The sequence below is a fragment of the Meles meles genome, chromosome 18 (assembly GCF_922984935.1).
Source record: "Meles meles chromosome 18, mMelMel3.1 paternal haplotype, whole genome shotgun sequence".
Lineage (NCBI taxonomy): Eukaryota > Metazoa > Chordata > Mammalia > Carnivora > Mustelidae > Meles > Meles meles.
Window position 1 is genome coordinate 21,446,657 of NC_060083.1, and position 23,315 is coordinate 21,469,971.

General features: G+C 56.1%; 2 protein-coding genes across 4 annotated transcripts in view; one reads left to right on the forward strand and one right to left on the reverse strand.

The window, feature by feature from the left end:
* The first annotated feature begins 703 nt into the window (after nt 1-703).
* On the forward strand, nt 704-15,935 carry LGALS9 (galectin 9). 3 transcript variants are annotated; one of them, XM_045986308.1, is made up of 11 exons: nt 704-858; nt 5,429-5,520; nt 7,565-7,766; nt 8,826-8,936; nt 10,156-10,251; nt 12,074-12,109; nt 12,679-12,729; nt 13,316-13,357; nt 13,986-14,074; nt 14,217-14,379; nt 15,492-15,935. In XM_045986308.1, exons 1-11 carry the CDS (start codon nt 820-822, stop codon nt 15,636-15,638), a joined length of 1,068 nt encoding a protein of 355 aa, XP_045842264.1. In that variant the 5' UTR covers nt 704-819; the 3' UTR covers nt 15,639-15,935. The 3 variants fall into 3 exon arrangements, with proteins under 3 accessions (XP_045842264.1, XP_045842265.1, XP_045842266.1); XM_045986309.1 differs by lacking the exon at nt 10,156-10,251 and having other exon boundaries at nt 15,492-15,934; XM_045986310.1 differs by lacking the exons at nt 10,156-10,251; nt 14,217-14,379 and having other exon boundaries at nt 15,492-15,570.
* Nucleotides 15,936-20,710: 4,775 nt separating this feature from the next.
* NOS2 (nitric oxide synthase 2) overlaps nt 20,711-23,315 on the reverse strand; it is a 32,842-nt gene continuing 30,237 nt past the window's right edge. The window contains 7 exon segments of the mRNA XM_045983750.1: nt 20,711-20,773; nt 20,775-20,834; nt 20,836-20,952; nt 20,955-21,167; nt 21,169-21,306; nt 21,859-22,053; nt 22,969-23,117. Of these exon segments, the coding sequence (XP_045839706.1) occupies nt 20,711-20,773; nt 20,775-20,834; nt 20,836-20,952; nt 20,955-21,167; nt 21,169-21,306; nt 21,859-22,053; nt 22,969-23,117 (935 nt within the window).

The following is a 23,315-nucleotide window of genomic DNA, read 5'->3' on the forward strand; positions in this document are numbered from 1 at the left end:
TTCATATGTCCCCGCCCCCCGACCCCAGGTCACTTGACATGTTCTGTCATGTCTGAGACTTCCCCTCTCCTCATTCTAAAGCCCGGGGGAGAAGAGAAGAAGGAGATCCATCCTTAGAGAGGGGATCTGAAAGTCCCAGGGCAGCACTCTCCTCTTGGAGAACGATTCCCATTACCGTGTTTTCTAGTTGGAAAACACTTGTTTCCACACGATTGGGTCTTCATACAAGGAACAGAATTTTGAAAGGGAGAAATGCTTTTTTTGAGAACCTAAGTGTCCTACACCTGGGTGACCCTGGCCATGTCCTTTAGACGCTGAGCCTCAGTCTCTCTGTGTGTAAACAGGTAAGAGCGGGTCTTCCCACCGCCCCCCCACACACAGGCGATGCCCATCACACCGCCCCACTGTTTCTGGGCCCTGGGAGCAAGCCCACTCCAGGGTCACAGCCACATGCATACAGACGGTGTCATCCAGAAACCTGACGTTGAGCCCGTGGGGTCAGGCTCTTTGAATCTATAGGAACCAAACACGATTCTGTCTCAGGGGTGGAGCCCAGAAGGAGAAAAGAGGGGAAAAGGTCACTGGGCTGGGAATTGTCTACTTCCTTATCCCTGGGTCATACCCCTAGCCCTCCCTCAACACCCTACTCTCCCTCTTTCTCTAGACCGGCTTCCTCTTGCTCCTGGCTCCTCCCCAGCCCCATCTCCGTCAAGTAATTGCCAGTTCATTTTGGTTTCTATTTCCTGGCTAGCTCCTCCCTGTGCAGAGGACTGCCTGGCTGCAGTGACAAGCCACGGAGGCCCCAGAGGTGGTGGAGAGATGGCCTTCTGCAGCTCCCAGCCTCCCTACCTGAACCCAGTGAGTTCCGGGGCGGCAGGCAGCGGTGGTGCTGGTCTGGGGCTGTGCTGGCGGCCTCAGCCAGGAGGAGGCAGTTCTGGGTCTCTGGGGGAAATGACCCCTGGGTGGCAGCAGGGGAAGAGGGCACGTGTCCCAAAGAGGACACACGAGGGAGGGCAGAAAGCCAAGTGGGGAACTCCTGACTCGACTCTCTCCGCTGCTTCTCAGGGCTGGTGGGCTGATCGTCACTGCTGTCCCCTGAGCTCCCTCCAGGAGCCTGTTCTAGGCGTGGGAAGTGGGGAGGGCAGCCGAGGGGGAAGGGGAGATGGGCATCAGGAATAACTAGGTGAGTGAAGGCTTGTTTGTATGCATGGAGAAGTAAACAGGGTTTCCGGGGGAGGCTCGCATGGCACTTGAGGGGACTTACTTTGGAGACAGCCTCCCTGGGTCCAGCCATTTATGAGCCGGGTGGCCTCAGGCAAGTTACTTTTATCTCTCTGGGCCTCGGTTTCCGCATCTGTAACATGGGGATCATCCTCGAGCGTACCTCGAGGATGTGCGAGGCGGCATATCTCGAGTCTGAACAGTGCCTGGCATGCTGCGGGGGGAGGGGAAGGTGCTTTGGAAGTGTTTTGGATTATTAGGAGTCTGGAGGCGGCAAGGAAGCCCTCCTGAGGCGGTGTCTGCTCCCTGAGGGGTGAGAAGACAGGCAGAGGCAGGCCAAGGGTGTCTACAGAGGGGCCATCTCAGGAGGGAGAAGAAGTGGGCTGTCCCTGCAGTGTGGGGCTCAAAGGCTGCCTGTTGTACCTTTGGCCACATCCGTGTAGGCTCCGTCCACTGACGACCTTGTCTAAACCCCGTGAGCCTTACTATCCCCACTTCATCCATGGGAAACTGAGTCTCAGTGAGGCTGAAGTTACTTACCCGATGTGCCCAGATGGTGGTGGCAGATAAGAGAGGTGCCTTGCCTTACCCCGAGGAGAGTGAGGTGCCCACAGAGAGAGCTATGATAACAGCAGCTAGGCAAGCAGCGGCCCCAGGCCCAGAAGGCTTGTGTCCTGGGCCCTGCCCTCTGGTAGGAGCCCCTCTGGGCCTTGGCAAAGAGCTTCTCAAGGGGCCTAGGCCAAAGGGCTGACAGAGCCCTTCGGTGGGTGGAGTGTGGGGACATTCCACACTCAGCAGAGGGCCTGGCTTAGCCTGTTTCCTCCCCAGTACCAGCAAGGTTGGGGATGCGGGGGGGGGGGGGGGGGGGGGGGGCAGGTCGCTGGAGGAAGCTGGACCAGACCCTGTTTGTTGGGCCTCCATGGGACTCTCGGTGTCAAAACATGTCACCTTACACTCATTCTCCATCAGATGGGGGACCCCAGAGATTCCTCTAGGCTCTGACATTTCATTATGCTACTCCCTAGATTTACTTTCCAGTCCTTGCCTTCAGAATGTTCAAATCACAAGAAAAATCCTCCTATGGGCTACAGTGAGTTAAAACAGGGCCTTGGAGTCCAGACAAGAGAGTGGAAGGGTGCAGCCCCCACCCCAGGCTTCAGGAACACCGTGGGTGCCCTCTCCCAGGCGGCCCACTGACATCCAGCCATGGGAACCCTGCTTCCTCCAAGTGCGATGGGAAGGTCACACAGCCGGGCTGCCTTGGGAGTCTGGTCCCTCTTCCTTGCCCACGTGCCTTCCGTCTCACCCGGGCAGCCCTTTCAGAGGTCCAGGACGGAATCTGGAACCACAGTCTGAACAAGACTCCATGTTGGGTCTGGGGAAGAGCCAGGGACGAGGATTTCTGTACTTCGATGTGAGAAGCCAACTATGTGTTAATTAAAAGCATGGGTGCTGGGGTTCAAGCCCTGTTCTATCTCTGACCAGCTAAGTGGCTTTGGGCAACCTACCATATCTTCTGTGCCTCAGTTTCCTCTGTAAAAATGCCGCTAGTGCTGGGAGATGAGGCCACAGAGAGAGCAGGTTAGCCACCAGGAGGGCCTTGGAACCTCTGGGCAGCCGTACCCTTTGGCTAAAAGTCTGCTGCTGCCTCCGGCTGGTGAGCCCCCCCCCCGGTCAGCTGCCCACCGCCCCCCCACCCCACCCCACGCTGGGCCTCCAGGAGGAGGCTGCCCAGCCTCCCACCTGTAGAGCCTGGCTTTTCCAGACAGGAAGAGGAGGAAAACGTCCTCAGCCTCCAGAAACAGGCAGGAGCTGAGAGCAAGTTCTCCTTAATTCATCCTGATGCAAAGCACTGCCATGGGAACACAGGACAGGGCTTTCTGGGCAGCTGTGCGGCCTCTCATCGAACCCTCTCAGGAACACTGTCAGCCCGGTGCTGTTTTCCCACTGCTGTAAGGGACCTGGGGTGTCGACAGGTCAGGTGACTTGCCCAGTGGGAGAGCTGTTAGCACAAGGAGCTGGGAGGTGCCCCACTCCGGGAGACCATAAATGCAAAAGTTCTCTCTCTCTCAAATACACACACACACAAGGGCGAGTGCATGGAGGTCCAAATTCCACTGCAGCCTTGCCTGCCAGGCTTAAAACAACACAAATTTGTTTTCTTACAGCTCCAGAGGTTGGAAATCTAAAAGTATCAATAAGGTTTCAGGGGATCTTTCCTTGCCTGTTCCAGCTTGCAGAGGACACTGGCCTCCCTTGGCCAGAAGTCCCGCCCTCCATCTTTCTTTCTTTCTTTGTAAAGATTTTATTTATTTATTTGACACAGAGAGAGAGAGAGAGACAGCAGAGAGGGAACCCAAGCAGGGCAACTAGAAGAGAGAGAAGCGGGCTTCCCGCCAAGCAGCGAGCCAGGTGTGGGGCTTGATCCCAGAATCAATGACCTGAGCTGAAGGCAGACGCTTAATGACTGAGCCACACAGACTGTCCAGATTATAATAATCCATTTAAAATAATTTAAAAATCCATTTAAAATAATGTTGTTTTTCACAGTTTGAGGATACCCACTGTTTAAGACATACTGAAATCTCAAAACCTTTCTGGGGAAATCGTTGCTTGAAAGTAACCTGTACGGGCCTGTGCCCATGATCCGCGCGCTTTCCGCCACCATCCCTGCCTTCCCATCCGGCTGCTTACAGACTCCACCCCCATCCACACTCTGATTGTAGATCGTAACACCTCAGCGTGAACAGGCTTTGGGGAGGGTGTGCTTGCCGGGAGTACCTGCCTTTGAAGCATTCTGTCTTGCGACAGGAGGAAAGGCCCTTAAGAGACTTTTAGGCCTCAACAGATAAATGAGGGGAGTTATGTTTTCAGAGAAGTAGGCCACGCGGGGCCTTAAGCTACTTCTCCAAACCACTGGCGTGGCGGAGACAACAGAGGAAACTCCGAGAGGCAGAGACACTGTGGTTTGCTCAAGTTCACCGAGGTATTTAATGGCCGAGCACAGGCCTTAGCTGTGCGACGGAAGACCCTTCTCCCAGATGTCCCTGTCGCAGTCAGTCTGAATGAGGTCCCGGCAGGCAGCACGGGCGCTGTCCCGGTGCCCGTCACTACCCTGGGCGAGGATGGGCTTCCTCGGGTTCCAAGTGGCCGTGCACACACTGTTGGGTCCATGGTCAAAGGAGCGAGACTGATACAAAACGAAGGTCAAGCAAAGCTTTATTTCACGCCAAGCATCAAGACTGATACAAAACAAAGGTCAAGCAAAGCTTTATTTCACGCCAAGCATCAAGAATCAAACTGACTGGGGGCTCCTGGGTGGCTCAGTGGGTTAAAGCCTCTGCCTTCGGCTCAGGTCATGATCCCAGGGTCCTGGGATCGAGCCCCGCATCGGGCTCTCTGCTCAGCGGGGAGCCTGCTTCCTCCTCTCTCTCTGCCTACCTGTGATCTCTTTCTGTCAAATAAATAAATAAAATCTTAAAAAAAAAAAAAAGAATCAAACTGACTGGCCAGGGACATCTCTTGCAAAGAGGCGACTACCCTTTGCCTTACAGACTAGCTTTTAAGGGCAAAGGCCATGTGGTTGGGCCTGGCCACGCACAGATGGCCAATGAGATTGTAACACACAGAGAAAGTTGCACAGTCATGCTAGGTCACACACAAGTGACCAATTGAATTACAGTTTACCCTATAGTAGATATTTGAACTAGCCTATCACCTTGGTCAGAATTGGCGCCCAAAGGGCGGGGCCCATACTCCTCGGTAGCTAGAGAGACAGTATGCGCCCCCACTGATTGAATACCTCCACCTGGCCTGACCCACACTTCTATTTGGGCTTTGTTACCTGGGACTGGTTTCCGGGACTTGTTTTTAAGTAAGTCCCCTGAAGTGGGTTGGGGGGCAGGGTCAGGATGGAGTTGCTCTGGCTAAATAGGCCCTTACAACACGACTTCCTCGTCTTAGAGGCTGGCCCTTCCTCTTAGATGCTAGAGGGCGGCCAGTGCCCCATCGCATCCTCTCAGCCCCCAGGTGTCCCCGGCGCAGTCACAGAATGTCTGTGGAACTAGATGGACTCGGGTCTGGAAGATCCATGAGGCTGAGACACCCCAGCACGGGGCCCCCACCCCCAGGCTGCTGCTGGCCAGTGCTGAGGGGCCCATGCAGAAGGAGGCGGGCCTACTGACCGAACAGCATTTTCTCCCTGCAGAGCGTCCCCTTCTCCGGGAAAATCCAGGGGGGTCTCCAGGACGGACTGAAGATCACAGTCAATGGGACCGTTCTTCACCACAGTGGAACCAGGTACCTGGAACTGTTTCTTCTCTCCAGACTCAGCCCCCAGCCAACAATGGCATCCGTACACTCACCCAACTCCCCCTGAGCCACCCGCTCCTGGCCTGGGGGATCCCAGGTGGTCCGCGTGACCCCACTGCCGTCTGCCAGGAGTGTCTGGGTGCCATGAACAGAGATGCTAACCCCCCTCCCGAATTAGGGAGCACAGGAGCTCACCGTCTAAGGGGGTAAGCGGGCCAGCCCTGAGGCAGATAATAACGTTTTGGGATTGAGCTTTCCACTCTCTAACCCACAGCTACAAAAGTCTCAATTGCTTCATTTCTCATCACTGCCCGGAACCCTCATTTCACGGATCTAGAAATATTCTAAACTTGTCATTGAACGTATTTTGGTCGTTTTCAATTTTGAGGTCTTTTCTGGGAAACACTGAGAGCCCCAAGTGCCCCAGGAGACTCTTAGGGAAGCCAGGCACCAGGATCCCCCTCAACCCTGCCTGCAGGAGGCTCTGGGACCTCCCCTCAGAACTTTCCTCCTTTCTCCTTCTCCCTCTGCCTTCCCCTCCTCTGGCATCAACGGCTTTTTATTCCCATCCTGTCCTCCCCACCCCACCCCTCCCTGCCTTCCTGCAAAGCTTGTGTAATCATCCTTCCCAGGGCAGGATTTTCTAATCACTCTAGGAATGAAGCTGGACGACCACAAAGGCACAAAGGGAAAAGTACACCCAGGACATTTCAGTAAAATATTCTCCGTTTTAAGAGGAGTACAGACTTAGATTTGCTGCTTCCAGAGTCCCGGGGAGCCTCCTTTCCCAGGGGGAGGGCTGGCTGGGCTCAGGGCCAAAGCAGTTTCCAAAGGACTTTGCTGACTGAGGGTTCTGGAAATGACCTGGGGTTGAGGACAACATCCAGAACGCATGCTCCATCAGTAAGAAGTCAAGCAGGCTCTGCAGGAATTGACTAGAACATCTCTCAAGGGTCGCCTCTGGGCTGGGTACAGGGCCTGACCCTCTGGGGTCCATGGATGACAGGAGAGCACTGTGTGTAGCTGGGGAGACCAGAATGACCCCAAGAAGCAGGTGGTGAACCAGGCTCGTGCTGGGAAGGCTGGGGTAGACAGAGGAACCTTGGAGGAGAACCTCGGACTGGAACTTGGTTTTAGGACTTGAGGTTGCTCTGTCTGGGAAAAGGCAGAAAAACATTTATTGTGCCCTTTTGTGAGCCAGGCCCTTTGGAAGGTTCTTGGTTTTAATTCCTCACCTTAGATCCATAGCTGTACCCAAAGGCAGTTTAAGGGGTGAGGGGTTTCCTCCGAGGACAGAGACAGGAACGGACATTTACTCAGGTGGGGGTTTCCTGAGCAACCCCTCACTAAGCATCCGCAGAGGAGGGAAGTCACTCAGCTCTTAGGGGTATGGTGACCTGAGGACAGCGTGTGGTCCAGGATCATCACATATGACCAGTAGGACAGAGCTGGAGTCCTGGTCCAGGTCTGCTGACTTCAGGGTCACCACTCTGCATGTCACGCGGGGGACACACACCAACCTCCAGTGAGAGACAGACATACATACAGCAAGCTCTCATGCCTGGGGAGCTACCGTTATTTATTCGATGCTTTTCTAATAGTAACTAGCTCCGAAAGTTTGGTCCATCAATTTCAAACATTCTTTAAATTTGTTTCTTTCTTTCCCAATCGAGCTGATGGGGACTGGCTCTCGCTTCCAGGCACATTTCTTGGCTTCCCTCTCGGACACAAATCCAAATCCATTTTCAAGCCCTGTGCTTCTTGTTGCTCACGTCAAAACTTTTTCTTTATCCGTTTTTTACGTGTTTTTAGAAAACCACACGGTAAGGACAAAATGCCATCATTGCGCAAAAACCCACGAAGTCCAGACCCCGTGAACAGAAAGGATAGCCACCAGCTAAGGATGGGTCCAGACCTGCCGTGCAAGCTGTGAGCAAGTTCACGGCAGCCAGTCAAAGGCGTGCGCCTCCCTCTCCCTCTCCGCCGGCAGTCAGCCAGGCTACTGATGGCCATCTGATTTTCCTCTGCCTAGGTTCGCTGTGAACTTCCGCAGTGGCCACAGTGAAAATGACATTGCCTTCCACTTCAACCCTCGTTTCGAGGAGGGTGGCTATGTGGTCTGCAACACGAAGCAGAACGGAACCTGGGGGCCAGAGGAGAGGAAGATGCATATGCCCTTCCAGATGGGGCATCCGTTTGAGCTCTGCTTCCTGGTGGACAGCGAGGATTTCAAGGTGAGCAGCCACTCTCTGCAGCCCCCTTCCCGTTGCCTGCCTCCCAGCCCCACCAGGTGAGGCGTAAATGGCCTCTACAAATCACATGAGCCATTTGTTTTTTTAAGATTGTATGTATGTGTATGTGTATGTATTGAGAGAGGAAGCAGGAGGAGGGGCAGAGGGAGAGAAGAACCCCGAGCCCATTCTGCGCTGAGCGCAGGACCTGACTCGGGGCTCAATCCCAGGCCCTTGAAACCTTGACCTGAGCTGAAATCAAGAATTGGATGCTTAACCGACTGAGCCACCCAGGTACCCCTGTAAAGCCCATGAATGTTTAAATTATCGCATGTGCAACGCCATTAGACAGAGAGCGGGACCTTTCCCTCGTCGGGGCACTACGGTGGCTACAGTGTCCTCACACTCCTTCCCCTCTGTCTGCAGACTCACCTGGTACATCTTTTTCTTGGGACATAAGAACTAGATACCTCACCACAGTGCTTTTTGGCCCTGCAGGTCTTTAAAGTTCTAGTTAATTCCGTTCCTTTGCTGTAGCCGTTCCTCCAGCCCAGGTCCCTGATAACATTGGTTTTCGGGTAATACTGTCGCAGCCTTTAACCAGGTTCTACTAATGGCTTAACGTTACATGGTGTTTCGAATTGCGTTAGTAAGCAGAGTAGCGTCTGTGGGCCTGGGAGACGGGGTAGGGGTGAGTAGCCCCATATCTGTCCTTTGTGTGAGCATGAATGTGCCCAGCCCATCCATGTACAACCCAGGGTCGCCTCTCCTCTCCCCCCAGCAAACATGTTTATGCATATTTAAAGAACACCTCAGGGGAGCTAAGGTTAGACAGACCAACTGACTATAATAAAGAACAGTGAGAACCAAAGAGCCAAGTGGAGCCAGGGTTCGGATGTAGTTTTGATCTTACAGCTGGCACAGCTCTGAAGTCTGGTGCGCCTGCTCCCCAGGGGACAGACGTGAAAACCAGACTTGGGACTTGATTCCCGGGAGCAGGGGCTCAGGTCCCCCGCCTTGGCCTGAGAGCCCTTTCCCCAGAATGTGCCCTCATCTTGGCAGGTGACAGTGAACGGGAGCCATTTTGTGCAGTACTCACACCGTGTGCCTTTCCACCGCGTGGACACCCTGTCCGTCACCGGGGCTGTGCAGCTGTCCTTCATCAGCTTCCAGGTCAGACTGGCCCCCAGTATCTGTCTCGGGGGTGCTGAGTGCGGGACCCTGCCTAGTTGCACTGGGCCCTGTTGAGTGGCCCCAGTGGTAGCAGCCAATCTCCTCTGCAGGTGATTCTGGGGACATCCCTCGAGCTCCCCCGTCCTGTCCTTCTGTGTTCTTGTCTTTGTCCAGAACGCTTGCTTCAGTCTCCTGGGCCACTCCTCTCTGCCACTCTCTACTTCTGCCATGCCTAGGAGACCATGTGGCTCCAGAAAGAACTTGGGAATCAAACGGAATCTAGCTCAGCTCTGTACATTGTCATCAGCTGTGGGATCTTAGACAAGCCACTTGGCCTCCCCCGGCCTCAGTATCCCCATCTGTGGAAGGGGCATAGTCACTGCTGCCCCGTGAGTTATGATGTGAATTCAAGGAGGTAACACATGTCAGAGATCACGACATGGCCTGTATGGGCCCATGCTGGGCTCTATTGGACCCTCTCTGTGTTTTAACATTTTCGAATGTGTTGCCCACATCGAAAATAAAAGAAGTTTTGCAGCCTGGAGATGGACGGTGGTTGTCGCTGCGTAACATTGTGAATGGACTTCAGGCCACTGAGCCATCTGCTGAAAATTGGTTGAGATAGTAAATATTATACTATAGTAAATATTATGATAAATAAATAATATTAATGTTATTATGACTGCAGTTAAAAAAAAGATCAGGCGGTATCATATGGGCATCTGGATTTCCGGCTTTTTTGAGAACTGGGAGGATAGGGGTATGCTGGGCCCACAGTCCTCCAGAGCCCCAGGATGCTGGGTTGGAGCTGCTGTTACCACTTCCCGCCTTTGTGCTCCCAGAGATGAGACAAGCACACAGTAGGCTCATAACAGATACAAGCTCTTATCTTTTTTGTCCTAATCTCTCATATTTTCTTCCGACCCAACTTTCTCCCCTGAGGACCTGGGGGAGAGAGCGGGGCAGGGGGGAAGAGAGGGAGGGGAAAGGGGGAGAGATGGAGGGGAGTCGGGGGTGGGTGGGGAGAGAGCTCGCTGGCTGCTGTCTCTCACTGGAGCCTGGTCCTCCCCTCTGTTTCTGCATGGGGTCCTGAACACCCCTCCCCTCCCCCTCCCTGCCTGGCTTCCTCCCTCTGGCCCACCCCCCCCCCCCACCTTTCTGTGCTTCCTTAACTCGATTAATGCTTCTCTTCACATCCCGGTGCCTTTTGTTTTAACAGAATACCCGAGTAAGCCTTACCCAGACTGCCTTCTCCACCGTGCAATTCTCCCAGACTGCCCATGTCCCACCCAAGCCCAAGGGCCGAAACCCAAAAGTAAGTTCAATGTGGAGGCTGGCTGTGGAAGCTGAGCACTAGCAGGAGGGACAAAGGGTCCTAGAGGCCGGTTCCAGCAGCCAGGCCCCATCACGCCCACCCAAAGTTCCCTGGCCCAAGCTGGGGACCTGGGAGTTGGCCTTGGCTCTTCCTTTCCCTCCTTAGTCTCCCTGCAGTGCTCCCACATCTCTCCCTCCGGAAGCCACAGCCTTCCTTGGGCCAGGCCATCTGACCCCTGACGATAAGGACCAAGGTCTAGTTCCTGGCTCACCTTGCCCACCTTGGCCTTGAGCCCACCTCTACCCAAATCTGATTGCATCCTCTCCTACTTCAACATCCCAAAGGTTCCAAGTCCTTCTTTTTTTTTTTTAGATTTTTTTATTTATTGATTTGACAGAGAGAGATCACAAGTAGGCAGAGAGGCAGGCAGAGAAAGAGAGGGAAGCAGGCTCCCTGCTGAGCAGAGAGCCCGATGTGGGGCTCGATCCCAGGATCCTGAGATCATGACCTGAGCCGAAGGCAGCGGCTTAACCCACTGAGCCACCCAGGTGCCCCAGGTTCCAAGTCCTTCTAAATAAAGCCTGGATTCCCCAGCAGGGTCTGCAGAAGCCTGCTTCACCCCCACAGTCTTGTCCCAGCCCACCTCCTGGCCATACCCCCTCACCCAGGATGCTCAGGCGGCCTCCACTGCTCACTTGAGGCTTTCTCGGGCCACCAGGCTTTTGGCATCTGCCAGCCTCATGCTGACAGCACCCTGCACCACCACCCCACCCGCTGAAGCTGACCTTTTACCAGTCCTTCAATGCTCTGCTTAAATGTCACTTTGGGGGGCATCTTCACTGCTTGGAACATCACAGGATGCCCCCCTGTGTCCCCGTGGGCTTTGTACATATCCGTGCTATCCCAGTCACCACGTCCTGTTGTAACTGTACTTCCATGTCTGTCCCTGAAACTGCGTCCACCCCCGGGACTCACAAGCCCTTTGTGGGCGGGGCTTGTGGCTTGTTCATTTGCGGACCCCCAACACTTCGCACAGCATCTGAGTGAACCCTAGGGGCTCCAGGAGCGTGGAGTGTGGCTTGCACAGACCACGGAATGGGAGACCGGCAGGGCAAGAAGAGTTTGCTGCTTGGGGTAGGGTCTAGGACAAGGAAGGCAGGGCTTGGCCCTTCCTTTGGCCACTGGAGCAGGGGGTTGGCTAAAGGACCGGGTGTCTCTCTGCCCAGCCTTTCTGTGGCCTCTCGAGGTCCTGACAGGGCCTATGCCAACTGCTGTGCTGACTTCAGGACAGGGCAAGCTCTGGGGAGTCGGGCAGTCCGACTTTGGCTGTGTGCTGGGGGAGGACAGGGTGTTGTAGATAGAATCAGCCAGAACAGGGTAGTGTTTTGGATTTTATCCCTTGGTACCCGGAGGGGCTTGGGCAAGCCGATGAGCCTTTCTGAGCCTCGTTGCCTCGCTAGCAAAACAGGAGCTGAAGATGCATCCCTTGTGAATGTCCTGAAGCCAGAGCCTGGCACACAGTAGGCCTTCAGCAAGTGCTCCACCTTAGAAATGAAATACGGTACCTGAAGTAATGGTTTTGCCCCTGGGAGCTGAGGGGAGCTCTATGGCCTCTCCCTGTGGAGGAGCCAATAGAAGATGTCCCTGCCTCCATGCCCACCCCCACCCCCGCCCCCACACAGTGTGTACCTGGGATGGGTTGGGGGCCGAGGTTCTGGAAGGAGCATGAGTCTGGGGAGGCCTTTCTTATGACAGTTTCTGCCAGTGTCTCCCCTGCATGTGACACTAACGTTAACTACTGTTTTGATCTTATCCCCGTCAGTCTGCAGGCGTTTGGCCAGTCAACTCGGCTCCCATTGTAAGTCTCTTGAGTTCTCCCGGGATTGTCTTCGATTTGCTTCTTCCTATGGGCTGGGAGGAGGAGGCAGCGTTGGGCAAAGGGACTCTTCCAGAGGGGGCTGCGGCCAAGGCCAACCCTGGCCAGCTGCCTGGTGGTGGGAAGAGGTGGGGCTGGGGTGGGAGGACTGTCTGGCCCTCATGGATTGGGAAACAGCTGGCATTGCTGCTTTCTGCTCAAGCCCCTGCCCTTCTGGGAGCAGCCACAGGAGACAGAGGCCCCACACCACTCCCTCCCTCCTGGAAAGCAAGGCTGTGCTAGAAAAAGTCCCCTGAGAAGAAAGATGGGCCACAGGCCACAAAGGCAGCCTGTTTCTTCTCCAAGCAGAAGAAACTTTTGCCCCTTCCTCATCCCCTCCGGAGAAGAAACACCTCTGCCCACCAGCTTTGGTGGGGGGCCTCGTGGGGTGGGAGGTGGTTGGGCTGGTTACACGCTTAGGATGGTCGCACCTCACAAGGGTGCCATCTGGGGGCAGGAGGTGGTCTTTGCGCTGGTGAGAGCCGGTTCAAACCAGGGTTTGTTTCTTCCAGACTCAAACCGTCATCCACGCTGTGCAGAGCACCCCTGGACAGCCGTTCCTTGTAAGTCTGAAAGCTCTGGTCAGATCACAGCCCGCCCTGCTCCCCCAACGTCACCTTTCACCAAGGACTGAACTCAGTAGTCCCAGAGGCAGGCAGAAAGCGGTGTGGCAAGGAGGATAGGGGTGTATGGGGTCAGGCCCTCTGCTCAAGGCACATGTGAGTAAAATTCCCCTTGGGCCAACAGAGATTTTGGATCAGAGTGGATTTGCCCAGCGGCCTAAGAAGCAGGTGCACCTAGGGACCAGCAAGAAAATGGGTCCTTCTGTTCCTGAAAGGGGAGTGCAGTGGTTCCAGTGTCTAGGTCTGAGGCCATGCATCCTGAGGACCGGCCCTGGGATGTCACTGCTGGTCGCAGGCTTCCGCTGTGAATCAGTCGGAGGCCAGGAGCTAGTGGGGGTGCCTGTGGGAGGGTTGAGGGGCAGGCATGATGAGCTCAGGGGGCATGGCCAGAAGTTCTGTGGAGGCTAACTTGGGAAGGCGAAGGGGAGAGGCCAAAGGCCTTGCGATGGGGTATCCCCTCGAGGATGTGTGGGGCCTGTGTGGGTGTGCACTCTCCCAAACTGAACGTCCCGGTCTCTTTCAACAGAATCCTGTCATCCCACCTGTGGTGTACCCCACCCTGACCTATGTAAGTCATTTCTCTGGGAGGGGCGGAGGCCTGGTCTGTTTCGGGCAGGGTGGGAGGTGGTGGGGGTCTGACAACATCAGAGAAGTCCTTTAGCAAGCTGAAGTTCTAGAAACATCCAAGTGAATCAAAAAACTGTTGAAGGAAGCTGTCACCTTTAAAACTGTCCCTTCACCATGAGCCCATTGGAGGGCCCTCCCCTCTCAGCCCAGGTATCCTTTTGTGTCCGGCCCAAGCTCTTTTCATGACTGTGGAAGCCCGTTACTTCGAGGAATGCTGGGAAGTTGCCCTTTGGTGTTTACTAGACCAAGTAATGGTATCATGGAGTTCTTTCTTTTCTTTTCCTTTCTTTTTTTTTAAGATTTTATTTATTTATTTGATAGAGAGCGAGTGAGCACACAAGTAGGCAGAGAGGCAGGCAGAGGGAGAGGGAGAAGCAGGCTCCCCACCAAGCAGAGAGCCTGACATGGGGCTTGATCCCAGGACCCTGAGGTTGACCTGAGCACTCAACCCACTGGGCCACCCAGACGAAAGAGGGCTTTCTTGAAAATATATTAGTCCAAATTCATGGCAATTGGCACAAAGCTCCCCCCCACAACTGACCTGCCCCTCTTCCCCCCACCCCCAACAGCCAATGCCTTTCTTCACCTCCATCCCTGGTGGGCTGTACCCCTCCAAAAGCATCTTCGTGTCGGGCACCGTCCTGCCCACTGCCCAGAGGTAAGCCAGGACACTCAAGAAGGAGAGACAACCCAAGTTCCTTCTGGTCATTCCCTCTGGCTCTGGGCAGACTGGGAGGGGTAGGGACTCAGAGCTCAGGGGGCCGGGAGGGTCCACATGTGCTGCCCACCCACCCCCCCAGGTTCCACATCAACCTGCGCTCTGGGAGTGACATCGCCTTCCACCTGAACCCCCGTTTCGATGAGAACGTCGTGGTCCGCAACACGCAGATCAACAGCTCTTGGGGATCTGAGGAGCGAAGCCTGTCCCGACAAATGCCTTTTGCCCGAGGCCGGAGCTTCTCGGTAAGAGGCCGCGGCCTGGACCTCAGAGGGGCAAACAGAGCAGGGGGTGGGGGTGGTGGAGGGTGTCGGGGGCCCCTTGAGCCATAGAGGAATTGATGCCTCTGGGGCGAGGGCCAGGCTCAGAAGAGAAAGTGCCCCCTAGATTGCGGCTGTCCTTGTCCTCATGCTGTCCGACGTGACAGACAGGTGTTCTCAACTCCGACTCCACATGCAAATCACCTGAGGAGCCGCGAAAAGAAAAAGTGTATCTGGCCCCACCCCAAATGTCTGTATGTTTCCATACACCTTAATACTCCTCAGCCAGCACGGACAGCTCCTAATGGGGGGGCCCTGAGAGCCATGGAACGAAGTTTGGGTTTCAGTGCGCTGTGTTGGTGTGTTTCAAGCCAGAGAGGAGTAGACTTTGATTCAGAGAGAGCTGTGTGACTTTAAGCGAGTGACTTAACTGCTCTGTGCCTCAGTTTTCTCATCTAAAAAAATGGGGCTAGTAAGAATCTCCATCTCATCGAGGTATAAGGATGAAATGAAATAATGTCTGTGACAGGCTGAGGACAGGGCCCGGGGCACAGTAAGTGGCTGCAAGTGTCCACTGTCGTGGTGATGTTTTAACAGACGTGGGCCTCCCACCTCCCAGAGAGCGTGGTGGGCGGGAAGGACAAATCAAGAGGCTGCACGGCAGGAATGCAGGCGTGTGCTGGCCACTGGGGACATGGTTGGCCCAGGCCCGTGTTCTGCTCCTAGAGGCTCAGGGTCGGTGGGAAAGTGAGGATCGGGTGTGTGTGTGTGGGGGGGTCCCTGACAAGGAGGGCTCAGGAGGGTAGGGGGAGGTAGGGGAGGCGTGCTTGTTGGGGAGAGGCTGAAGGACAATCAGAGTTACCCCTGTGGGCAAGGGGTGCAGAATGGGGGCACAGAGGAAGGAGGAACAGAGTCAATAAGGGCACAGGTGTCATGTGGAGGGGAGAGTGACTCTCCCAGGGTGCCTGAGGGGGCCTGAGGCATGAGGCTTGTTTGAATCATGCTTGAGGAAGGCAGGTAGATGGAGGGAGACGCGAGCCTGCATTTGGGTTGGAGGACTTCCTGAGGGGAATGCAAATGGTGCGGCCTCTGTCCAGGTGTGGATCACGTGCGAAGGCTATGGCCTCAAGGTGGCCGTGGACGGTCAGCACCTGCTGGAATACAGCCACCGCCTGAAGAACCTGCCCGCCATCAACAACCTGGAAGTGGGGGGCGACGTCCAGCTGACCCACGTGCAGGCATAGCTGGGCTCCCTGGCCCTGGGGCCGAGGGCGGGGCCGTGCTGCTGACCGCATGGGCTCCTCACCTCCATCTTCCTGTCCCTCTCCCTGTTCCTGCCCTCAGGCTCTCCCAGCCTGCTGGGGAGCTGGGACTTTTCTGGAAAGAAGGTGTGTCGGGGGGTGTCTGAGTGGCTCAGTCATTAGGTATCTGCCTTTGGCTCAGGCCCTGATCCCAGGGTCCTGGGATTGAGCCCTGCATTGGTCTCTCTGCTTGGCAGGAGGCCTGCTTCTCCCTGTCCCACTCCCCCTGCTTGTATTTCCCTCTCTTGCTGTGTCAAATAAATAAACAAAATCTTAAAAAAAAAAAAAAAAAAAAGAAGGCATGTTGGTCTGGCTCTCCCGGCTGCGGCCAGCCTGGTGTGGAAGAAGCAGCTGGCCGGGGGCTGCCTTCCTTGGTCAGGGCGACCTTGGTCCAGGGCTTCCTTGGTCCAGGGCTCAGGCTGCCTACATCCTCCCATCTGAGGAGCAGCGGGTGGTCCCTGCAGGCTAAGCCCTATGTTCAGTCCCCTCGGCAGAAAGGGAGGGTCCCACATCGGGCTCTCTGCTCAGCAGGGAGCCTGCTTCCCCCTCTCTCTCTCTGCCTGCCTCTCTATCTACTTGTGATCTCTCTCTGTCAAATAAATAAATAAAATCTTTAAAAAAAAAAAAAAGAAAGGGAGGGTCCTGGGCCTTCCCAAGCTCCCAGACCAGGCCTACACCCGTCTGCCTCCCGGCCACATGCCCACCCCGCCAATCAACTCCATCCCAGCCCCACGCCACCAGCTGTTCGTTCCACGTGGGAGGCGATCTCCGGGGCCCTCCCCCTCCGTCCTATTTTCCACCTTTCCTTGCACCCGGTCCTACCCTCCCTGCTCCACGGAAGTCAGCCTGATACTCCATGGGTCTCCACCAACTAAATGGACGTGTCTCGACAGGGGGCTCTGCTCTTCCCTAGGGTCTTTCAGAGAAAGAAGACAAGTACTTGTTGGCATGTAAGTTCAGGGTCATTGTGGTCACTGAATGTGTTGGAACATTTTGGAGTCTCTGGAATTGGGGAGGTTCTGGGTGAGGGCAGAGGGGCAGGGAGCATGGACTCACTTTGATGGGGCGAGTCCTGACATCACACCCACTCCCGGCTGTTCCCCACAAACCCCACATGGGTGGGAGAAAGCACGCCGGCCTTGGGCCTCCAGGGCGGGCATCTGTGATGCACGAAGGTTGATAACAGGTGAGCCCAGCAAATAGCCTCACGCTTCTGAGACGGCCAAGAAGGCCAAATGGCAAGGCTGGCTTATCAGAACCCTGTGTCCCAGTGGGAGGAGGTGGCAGGTGTGGTGTCAGGAGAAGTGACTCAAGCTGACCTGTTGGTGTTGTTCCACCGCGGGTCCTGGTGTTTAGGGTTCGGGTGTGGTGGGGAGAGTGACTCAGCATGTGGGCTTCTACTAGCCCCTGGGCCAGCGCAGGGGGGCCGGTCCTGTGTCCACACGATGCCAACCCATCCTGCTACCTCCACCAAGAATCAAGCGCCTCGGGAACCAGGCTGGGGCTCTGAGCATCGTCCTCGGACAAGCAGCCCCTGCGAGCCTGTCAGGAAGGCAGAATCGCAGGCCTCCCGAATCAATCTGCCTTCTGGAAAGATCCCAGGGGTCTTGTGTGCATCTCAGAGGTGAGAGGCGCTGGCCTAGGTGACCATGATCTTGACCACATTGTTCGGAATCAGAGCTGGAGCACTGAGCGGCCAGGATGCTTCTTTCTCCCCTGTCACCCCATCTACATAGGGAAGAAGTGGGCCAGGGAGCCAGTGAATTAGAGGCCTAACCCAAGCTGGGAGCCCAATTTTCCCAAAACCCCCACTTAGCTTCTCAGTTCCTTCCTTATTCTAAGAGAAGGAAACATGACTCAGCCCCTTAAGAAGTCTTCCCCATGGAAGATATATGTGCTTTACTCACTGCCAAGTCTTTGACACCAGGTCCGACCTCACCTGCTTTGAAACCCAGGTGCCAAATTATTACTGGCCCAACTCTCAGGAAACGGGAAGCCCCAGAGCCAAACGTGGCAACTTTCTACGAGGGGATTGTTGGTCAAGGCCTTCCTGAGGAGCTGGCATCACAGGCGGTATGAGGTGCATCCCATGTGAGGTGAGGTGAGCCCATGTGACCGGAGCCCCTGTGAGGTGAGCCCCCTGTGAGGTTAGCACCCTGTGAGGTGAGCCCTGGGTGAGGTGACCCCTGAGTGAGATGAGCCCCGTGTGAGGTGAGACCTTGTAGGTGCACCCCATGTGTCGAGAGCCCGTGTGAGATGTGCCCCATGTGTGGTGAGCCCCATGTTAGCCCCATGTGAGGAGGTCTCTCATGTGAGGTGAGACCTTGTAGATGTGCCCCCATGTGTGGTGAGCACATGTGAGTGGTGCCCCCTGTGAGATGAGGCCCCTGTGAGGTTAGCGCCCTGTGAGGTGAGCCCGGGTAAGGTGAACCCCATGTGATGTGAGCCCCTGTGATTTGAGCCCTGTGTGAGGTAAACCCATGTGAGGTGAGCCCACAGTGAGGGGTGCCCCATGTGAGGTGAACCCCATGTTTGAGTGGAGCCCCATATGTGGTGAGCTCTGTGTGAGGGGTGCCCCCTGCAAGCCCCCTGTGAGGTGAGCCCCGTGTGAGGTGAGCCCTATGTGAGCCCCTGTGAGGAGGTTTTCCGTGTGAGATCTTGTAGGTGCGCCCCATGTGTGGTGAGCACATGTGAGGTGAGCCCCATGTGAGGGGCGCCCCCTGTGAGATGAGCCCCCTGTGAGGTTAGCGCCAGGTGGGGTGAGCCCCGTTTGAGGTGAGTCCTGTGTGAGGTGATGTCCCTGTGAGGTGAGCCCCATGTGAGGAGTGCCCCATTTGTAGTGAGCCCCCTGTGAGGTGCGCCCTGTGTGTGAGGTGTACCCCGTGTGTGAGGTGAGCCCTGTGCGAGGGGCACTCCCTGTGGCGTTAGCCCCATTTGAGGTGAGCTCTGAGTGAGGTGAACCCCATGTGAGGTCTCCCGTGTGAGGTGAGACCTTATACGTGCACGCCACGTGTCTAGAGTGAGGTGTGCCTCATGTGTGGTGAGTCCGTGTAAGGTGATCCCACATGAGGTGAGCCACATTTGAGGTGAGCCCCCTGTGATTTGAGCCCCGTGTGAGGTGAGCTCCGTGAGAGGTGAGCCCCGTGTGAGGTGTACCCCATGTGAGGTGACCCCCTGTGAGGTGCTCCTATATGAGGTGAGCCCCATGTGTGGTGAGCCCATGTGGGGTGAGCCCCGTGTGAAGTGTACCCCCTATGAGGTGCACCCCCTGTGAGATGAGCCCCATGTGAGGTGAGCCACATCTGAGGTGAGCCCCATGTGAGGGGCGCCCCATGTGTGATGAGCCCCATGTGAGGTGAGCCACATGTGAGGGGCGCCCCGTGTTTGGTGAGCCCTGTGTGAGGTGAGCCCTGAGTGAGGTGAGCCCTGTATGAGGTCTTCCCTGTGAGTTTAGACCTTGTAGATTCACCCCTTGTGTCCAGAGTCCACCTGTGGTGAGCCCCGTGTGGGGTGAGGCCCATGTGAGGCAAGTCCCATGTGAGGGGCGCCCCGTGTGTGGTGAGCCCGTGTGGGATGAGACCTGTGTGAGGGGCAGCCCTCAGGGGTGCCTGGTATGAGGGGCACCCCCTATGAGGTAAGCCCCCTGTGTGAGGTGATCCCCTTGTGTGAGGTGCTCCCCTTGTGAGGTGAGCCCCATGTGGGGGCACCTGTGTGAGATGAGTCCCATGTAAGGGGCACCCCCTGTGAAGTTACCCCTGTGAGGTTAGCCTCTTGTGACGTTAGCCCCCTGTGAAGTGAGCCTCGTGAGGGGTGCCCCGTGTATGGTGAGCCCCATGTCAGGTGAGCCCCAAGTGAGGTCTCCCATGTGTGGTTCGCCTATGTGAGATGAGCCCCTTGTGTGGTGACCCCTGTGTGTGGTAAGCCCATGTGAGGGGTGCACCTATGAGGTGCTACCATGTGAGGTTAGTCCCTTGTGAGGTTAGTTCCTTGTGAGGTGAGCCACGTGTGAGGTGAACCCCGCGGGAGGTGCACCCCATGTGAGGTCTCCCATGTGAGGTGAGACCTAATAGGTGTGCCCCATGTATCGAGAGCCTGTGTGAGGTTCGCCCCATGTGTGGTGAGCCCTTGTGAAGTGAGACCCATGTGAGGGGTGCCCCCTTGAGATAAGCCCCCTGTCAGGTTAGTGCCCTGTGAGGTAAGCCCCATGTGATTTGAGCCCCCTGTGATTTGAACCCTGTGTGTGGTGAGCCCTGTGTGAAGTGTGCCCTATGTGAAGTGACCCCCCCCATGAGGTGCTCCCATGTGAGGTGAGCCCCATGTGTGAGGTGAGCCCCATGTGAGATGCGTCCATGTAAGATGAGCCCGAGTGAGGTGAGCCCTGTGTGAGGTGAGCCCCATGTGTGGTGAGACCCGAGTGAAGTCTCCTGTGAGAGATGAGACCTTGTAGGTGTGCCCCATGTGTAGTGCGCCTGTGTGAGATGAGTGCCGTGTGAGGTTAGCCCCATGTGAGGTGAGCCACATCTGAGGTGAGCCCCATGTGAGGGGCGCCCCATGTGTGATGAGCCCCATGTGAGGTGAGCCACATGTGAGGGGCGCCCCGTGTTTGGTGAGCCCTGTGTGAGGTGAGCCCTGAGTGAGGTGAGCCCTGTATGAGGTCTTCCCTGTGAGTTTAGACCTTGTAGATTCACCCCTTGTGTCCAGAGTCCACCTGTGGTGAGCCCCGTGTGTGGTGAGCCTCATGTGAGGTAAACTCGTTTGAGGCAAACCCTTGTGAGGCACAGCCTAGGCCCCATAGGCAAGCGTGATTTCCTTAACCCCCACTACAGGTCTGCAGGTCTGCGCAAAACTCCGCAGGCTGCCCCACTCCTGGTGGCTATTTTAGAGAAGCAGTGTGGCTCAGCTAGTATGTCCCTCTGTGGGGGATTTGGGTCCAGGTTGTGCCACCCACCGTCCCCAACTCTCTGTAGAACGGAGTTGCTTTCCCTACAAAACACTCCTACACACATACGATGTGATTAAAATAAAATGCATTTCATATAAATATCTCCATCAAGGAGTCATACGGGGAAGTCCCAAGTGGCCCTTGAGAGAAGACTGGGGTTCGTTTTCTTTAAATACAGAGTTATAAATAACTGTACACAGGGCGCCTAAATACAGGGTGGCACGACAGCGCCTCCTGCTGGTCACTCCAAGTGGTGCAGTCAGAAGAAGGTTCCATCCTTCTGGCCCACCAGCTGAGGGGCCCGGCACTGCGGATTTAGTCTTCAAGGGACCTGGGAAGGCCCAACTCTCCATTACCCAGGAAGGGTGGGCTCAAGGGAGATAAGAGGTTCCACTCAGTCCAGGCTGCTACTCGGTAGCAGGTCAAGTATCAGGCTTGGTGGAGAAAGAGCTGTGAGGCTCGGCGATATAATTTCCTTCCATCTCCCCAGGCCCTGTGACCGCAGATAATCGAGAGTTGGCTCCACCAGTAAGTTCTGTGGCAACAACTTCAACTTCTCCCGTGGGCTGCTGGAACTCAGGGATTGCTGGGCTGCCTTGCTGCCCCATCTTTTTTCACCTCGTAAGTAAACACAGCACCAAAGATATCTTCATGATAGCGCTTCTGGCTCTTTAAGGGAAAGCAGAACCAGGGTGTCAGCTCTGCTGATCCAGCCACCTCTCGTTCATCAGGTCCAGGCAGAACAAGCCCCTGCGCCTCCCCAGCTTCCCTGTCCCACGTACACTCATGAGCCATGCCTTCACAACTGTCACGCTGAGAGTGTACCTGAATCCCACTAGACTAACTCCCATCAGCACCCAGCCCCGCCGTGAACTGCCCGAACAGCTCCCCAAGCCTGTCTCGTATCTGTCCCCCAAAACGCTGTAAGACTCTGAGAGAAATATGTCTGGCAAATGCCACATACTTTCCCCCTGTCTTGAGGAGTCACATTGGACAGTGGTGTGTTGGAGGCTCTGAGGAGTCTTGTTTTCAAGCAACGTGTTGCCTTTGTGTAACCGAGCAATCAGACCAGAAGGGACAGGCAGGCCTTCGAAGAGCCCACTGAGCTCAGACCTCCAGCCACTGCCAGGGTTCCTTTGGGTTTCAGGACTCCCCTGGTCCTTGTGCCCCCCTGCCTGGGTCCCTGAGCTGTATCCCTAGCCCACCCAGCAGCTGCCCTACCTTCAGCTGGAAGAAATAGTCCTCCACCTGCTCCTCACTCAGGCTCAGCTCAGCAGCCACCAAGCCCTTCAGCGTACGGGCCACATCCCGGGCCATACGCACGTCCCCACAGACATAAAGGTGGCCATGCTCCTCACGGAGCACGCGGAGCACCTCGCTGGCCAGCCGCTGCCGCAGGAGGTCTTGAACATAGACCTGAAACCAGAGGAGACGGGGAGATGTGGGTCCAGGCCCCTGCTGCCAGGGGTGAAGCCTGAAGTCAGGCCTGCTAGCCAGGAAGAGGCAGTGAGGGGCACGACCGGCTGCGGGGTGAGGACCCTCCCAGCCAGGACCTTGCCCCGGGATCAGGCTCAGGATAAGGAGGGGCACTGGCATCCCGCCCAGCTCAGACCTAGGGCTGGTGCTCGAGAGAGGAACGTTGGCCGTGCCCTGCCCTGCCCTCAAGGAGCTGACCAGTGAGGCTTCTGCATCGACATCCAATTCACCATGCTTCAAAGAGGCATCAGTCAAGCCACTTCCCCTGCCCGGGGCTCTGAGGCCCCGCCTGCAGACACCCCAGAACCGGAGCCCCTCTGTGTAGACCGTCCATGGAACCCCCAGTGTAATTCAGAGCAGGACACAGAGCACCGGGATCCCCGGTTACACAGAAGTCTAGAAGCTTCTGCTCTCATTCCCCACAAGATGCCTGACAACCCCAGCACTAACACAAAACACTGGGCCTGGGAGGAGCCCAGATGGAACAAATTCACAAGGCCTGAGGCAAGGGTCTCTCCCAGCTCCCCAGGGCAGTGGGGACCATCAGCGGGGCGTGGTGTTTAAGCATAAAGCCAGCCTGGCCCATGTCATCCCAGACAGGTGTGTATCCCGGGGGAGGGCTTTCAGCCAGCAGGGCACAGGGACTAACCCATGGTGTGACCCTGGTTACTCCTCAGTGTGTCGGGCCAGTCTCTCCTCCCAGCAGAGTGAGTGCATTGCTCTGACGGGTGTGTAACTGCCTCCGGTTCAGAGCTCAGATGAAGGCTCAGAGAGCAAGTGGCATGTGGGGAGCCAGGCCGCCCCCCAGTCTGCACTGTAATGCCCCACCCACGGCCCAGGCAGCCGCCAATTTACCTTAGGCTGGCCAGGCAGGCGAGAATAGGCTGTGTGCACCTCATGCAGCACCCCATTCTGGGCCATCTCCAACATCTCCTCTCGATACAGGTGGTCCTCATCTGGGCGGCGGCACCCGAACACCAGGGTCATGCGGCCGGCCTGGAGCCCTGTTAAGACCCAGCGGGCTGCAGTTACCAGCGTGGCCACCAGAGGGCGGGCCATGGCTCAAGGCCCGTTCCGCCGGACAGTCAACTTCAATTCTCATTTCATGCCCACAAGTCTCCTGTCCCCACTTTACAGATGAGGAAACTGAGGCCCAGGGCCTTCAGATCACTTGTCCGCACAGGCTGAGGCAAATGGGAGAG

Coding starts and splice junctions, on each gene's coding strand:
- LGALS9 (XM_045986308.1), top strand. CDS start 820: ATGGCCTTCTGCAGCTCCCAGCCTCCCTACCTGAACCCA. Junction 5,521..7,564: donor CTTCACCACAGTGGAACCAG/GTACCTGGAACT, acceptor TCCTCTGCCTAG/GTTCGCTGTGAACTTCCGCA. Junction 7,767..8,825: donor TGGACAGCGAGGATTTCAAG/GTGAGCAGCCAC, acceptor TCATCTTGGCAG/GTGACAGTGAACGGGAGCCA.